General features: G+C 43.9%; 1 protein-coding gene across 1 annotated transcript in view; it reads left to right on the plus strand.

The window, feature by feature from the left end:
• The first annotated feature begins 925 nt into the window (after nt 1–925).
• Nucleotides 926–5,066, plus strand: part of barx2 (BARX homeobox 2) — an 11,631-nt gene continuing 7,490 nt past the window's right edge. The window contains exon 1 of the mRNA XM_083636963.1: nt 926–1,320. Coding sequence (XP_083493089.1) covers nt 1,134–1,320 — 187 coding nt within the window. The 5' untranslated portion in view covers nt 926–1,133. The remainder of the gene's footprint in view (nt 1,321–5,066) is intronic.

The following is a 5,066-nucleotide window of genomic DNA, read 5'->3' on the forward strand; positions in this document are numbered from 1 at the left end:
TAGTAATAATAATAATAATATAATGATCATGATGTTCATGACGTTTTATCTTTCAGTCTTGCCAATAACAGCCCACGTCGCCTCTTATTCTCCTATTTCTAACGTTTTGAGCATGATCATAAGTGTGAGTCTAACATTATTTAGGTTATACATTTATATAGACAGGAAGAGACATAAGCAAAACATTTTCAACATGACTGATGGTTGACGAATAGAATATAGCCTAAATAAAAATAAAGTCCCAAAGAAACCCTTGCTTGAAACAAATAAACTGCACGATGTTGACTAAATGGTTCATAGAGCGGTTTAGTTTTCATTTGAATTGATTTGGAACTTCAATAATAACATTAGGCTTTAGGCTACTAACAGAAACCTTTTTTTTAATTCAGATGAACAACTTGTAGTCCTAATCAGCGAGCCGAGAATCATAAATGGCGAAAGAAAGAAAGAAAGAAAGAAAGAAAGAAAGAAAGAAAGAAAGAAAGAAAGAAAGAAAGAAAGAAAGAAAGAAAGAAAAATAAATTTGGTGGAGCTGGAGGTGGTGGTGGTCGTGGTGGTGGTGTGTGTGTGTGTGTGTGTGTGTGTGTGTGTGTGTGTGTGTGTGTGTGTGTGTGTGTGTGTGTGTGTGTGTGTGTGTGTGTGTGTGTGTGTGTGTGTGTGTGTGCGTGCGTGCGTGCGTGCGTGCGTGCGTGCGTGTCTGTGTCTGTGTCTGTGTGTGTGTGTGTGTGTGTGTGTGTGTGTGTGTGTGTGTGTGTGTGTGTGTGTGTGTGTGTGTGTGTGCGCGCGCGTGCGCATGCGAGAGAGAGAGATTGACTGACAGCCCAGCAGCATGGATGGCTTGAGAGCAGTGAAGATGTGTAACTCTGGGATGGTTTATATAGCAGTGGGTGTGAGCACATTGTAGTCAGACTCAGTTCATCACTGTGCCACTCTGCGCAGCTGAACTTGAAGGCTGCCGCTCTTCACCACGACACTTCAGGAAAAGCAAATTTATCTTTTGGGCATTTCTTTTATTAAAGGACAATGAATCATTTATACGCATGAACTCCCAACAGCCGCCTCCTCCTCCTCAAGTTTGAACCAGTTTACTAGCAGACTGTTGCGGCGAAACGCGCGGCGCAGAGCGAGAGATCATGCACTGTCAAGCCGAGTTGAGGCTCTCCTCCCCCGGGCAGCTGAAAGCAGCCAGGCGGCGCTACAAGACTTTCATGATTGACGAGATCCTCTCCAAGGAGACTTGTGATTACTTTGAGAAACTCTCCCTCTACTCTGTGTGCCCGTCGCTCATCGTTCGGCCGAAGCCTCTTCACTCGTGTTCGGGTAAGAAAACTTTACAACCTGCATGTTTTTTCCACTTGTTAGATAGAAATGATGAGTCAATCCCGTACTGTTGATTTGTTTTTGGAGAACTGCAGGGTCCTGTTTACGCATGAAATAAATTATTTACGCATGAAATAAATTATATTTTTCCTGTTTTTACGCATGTTGTAGCCTATTTGACAAAATAGTTCACTCTTGGCCACTCCATTTACGAAGGAAATGTAGGCTATGGCTATTTGGAAAGGATACCCGTTATGAAATGTAAAATATAATGACAGATTACAGTAGGCTACTACAGTAATTAAGTTGTATTTATGCATTGCTTTTAATCATCATTCATCACATAGCCTAGCCTAAACCGCCCAGCGCCATGCACGCTTTCAATGGTAATGATAATAGCCTATAATTATGCCAATCTCATTGCAAGTTGCCATATCGCTTGCTTGATGTAGCAGCTTGGTCACATAAATTTGCAACTTTTTTGTGGGGTGAGATGATTTGTTTGTACACTTCAAAGTCAATCCGTCGTCGTCATACAATATTGTCTGTTTCCACAAAAAATAATAAAGTTGGACCATTAGTAAAATGACTCCAGCCGCTTAACCGGCCTTATCAGATGCACCGCATCATAAATCACACAAGAGATGTGTGTTTTGTGTTGAAAATGAAAGACACGCGGTACATCCTCAGAGTGATGCTCCAGGGCTTTTGGTGGGTGCAAGATGACAAATGACTTTGACTTGTCAAATCAGCATTATCACACACAAAGGTCAGTGAAGATACAGGAGAAGGCAAATACCATGCAGAGGAAAACTTCCTTTTCAAACTCAGTGGGTACCAGAGCTACCACTACAGCAGTCCATTTGCCCTCATTCACTGGGATTAATATGGGCGTCCTGCTAAACCCACAGACCTTAGCTCCCCTAATGAGTTTTGCTGCTGCTGCTGCTGCTGCTGCTGCTGCTGCACATTTGCTGAAGCATGGGTGATGTGCACAATACCACTCCCAGGGTTCATTGATTATAATAGGCAATGGGATATGGAGAGGACATGTAGGCTACCAAGAACAAGTCAAAGTCATGCACAAGAGACCTGTGGCATGTACATTGTGGTGAGGTGTGGCACCCTACAAAACAGTTAGATATTGATATAGCCTATGCATACTGATGTACATTGATTGGTAGTGATTAAGGAAAGTATGCAAACGTAAAAAAAAAAAAAAAGGCTACGTTCATTTTAAAGTTTGTTTCCTTCTGTTGGTTTGGTTTGAACATGAACCACTTTTTGTAACAGAATTTGCATAAAGATCTCACTTTGTTTAATTCTTCCTTTCAGAAAGATGAATAGAAGCATAATCATTAACTCTATATAGGGATAGATAGATAGATATATAGATAGATCGATAGATACAGTAGATAGATAGATAGATATGTAGATACAATAGATATATAGATAGATAGATGGATAGATAGATGTATAGATAGATAGATTGATAGATACAGTAGATAGATAGATAGGTAGGTAGATAGATACAGTAAATAGATAGATATATATAGGCATATACTGTCAATGTATTTGCAGTCAATCATGACAAGAAGCCTTTAGCTGTGTTGTAATTGCTGAAAAGTACCCAACCAAATTAGCATGACAAAAGAAAACAGTTGTCACGGCGCATTTCTCCTTGTCGAAAGAAAAGCCCCATGATTGATTCTTAATTGTAATACCCAGTAAATCCAAACAACCAGGAGACGAGCGCACTGCACGCTCAAGTAACCATTAAGATAATTGCTCTAAACTCTGAAATAATAGCCGCTGCAATTTGATGATGACAGCGATGGGTGGATAAAAATAGAGGAAGCAATTCCCTCATCCCTCTGATATGGATTTGGTGTGTGCTAGAGGGCACTATGACTGGGCTTTGGCACCCCTCTATTCAGATGGATAGAGTAACCCGCCCTGCATATCAGAACACTGTGCCCACCACTTATTTGTAGCTGCGGGGGTGTGAGACACAGTATATTCCCCAACATCAATGGCTGTTAGTGCTTGATATAGAAGCTGGCAGGCTTACAGGCCCTGGGCCAAAGAGAGGCCACTGGCCCCACGGTCCCCTACCAGTGAAAGTTGACTTCTTCATTCTTTAAACTAGCAGCTGTTATAACCCCCTGTTGCCAGCGGAGGCCGCTAAAAGACAGTGGTGCCAGGCTAATGCTGCCTGAGGAGGTTCAACTCCGTGACAAATTGTTTGTGTGTAGGCTATATACTGTACCATCGGTGTCCCACTCAAACATGTCATTATGATCCTCATCTCGCATCGTGCACCATCACACTCTATTGTGATTGTGGTTCTTCCCAATATCTCTCAGCTTTGTATGCTGCCGCAGCTCGTTTTGACCACTTTATCTGAAGTGGTAACACACGGACGGCCGTGGAGTTTATTCCCCTTCTCTGTCAGAGCTGCAGCACTAAATCCTGACCCGGTGGAGATCATTACGTTGCTGAGGGGAACGGTGGTGAAGAGCGTAATGGGAGGTTACAATATTTCATTTGGAGTCCCATCTCTCAGCGGGACCCAGGGCAGGGCTTTTAGTGGCGTTTGCTGGAAGAGGTGAGAGAGATAAAGATCAACGCTGGTGTAATCTCACCTGACAGCGTGATGAAAAATGGGGGAAAAAAAGAAAGAGAAAAATAGGAGTGTGCACACCCTGAGGGCCCCTGGGTGCTGCTGTGGTACCCGTTTGGCCTGCGCGCTCACAGAAGAAAGCCGAGTGAGCGAAAGGGTTTCCATCCTAATCCACTACAGACAATACAACCTCCCATTAAGTCTTAGGTCGGCTTGACGAGGTTGATTACACCCATGTCAACACACATGCAACCACACACACACACACACACACACACACACACACACACACACACACACACACACACACACTCATTCAAGTCAAAATGGGTGCACGATTTCACTTTAAGGATAATGTTTGACAACTACCTGTCATCTCCCCACCATTTCCCCGCAACCGATATCATCAGACTTTGCCGCATCTAGACAAGCGATCAGTTATAAAAATAAAAAAAAGTTTGTGCTTCAGGCTGATTTCAGATGCCACAGGAAAATGTGCGCGGCTCACTTTTCAGGTTAAATACTTAGTTCACACTTAGGGCCAACAACGTAATGCGTTTGGTTGGGTGCACGGCTTCAATCAGAGGAGCCTGTCAGTCAGGTGGGGCATGGGAAAATACTGCCGCAACAAAACTCCACGACAGGCGCCCGACGCCTCCATCCGCTCAACGCCTCCATCCGCCATACTGCACGCGGTGAACTGCCGTTAAACCGCCGGGATCTGTCATGTCCCGGAGGTGAAACCTTCTCATTAAAGCAATGAGTTGGGACAGATGAAGATGAAGAAGAAGAAGAAGAAGCCATGTGACCTGTTGCCCTTCCCACCCCTGCAGTGTTTGGTTTGCACTCGAAGGGCACGGCACGGCTGCCGACCGCATGAAGGGGGGGGAATCCCCCCCAAAAGTTAAGACCTGTCTAATTGAACACCTTTCATGCTGTCACCACACGGTTTATACCCAAAACACAGCGAAAGTTCACGTACGCAACTACGCATGTCACAGCTAAGCCCTGTGAGTCAGGCTTTATAGCATTTCATTGAAGAAAAAAAGTGGGAGAAGAAGCACAAATGTTATTCTAGGCAGCAGCTGGGTGCAGGAAATATATCTGCTGAAAGCTGCTGCAT

This window comes from Poromitra crassiceps, assembly GCF_964638095.1.
Source record: "Poromitra crassiceps genome assembly, chromosome: 5".
Lineage (NCBI taxonomy): Eukaryota > Metazoa > Chordata > Actinopteri > Beryciformes > Melamphaidae > Poromitra > Poromitra crassiceps.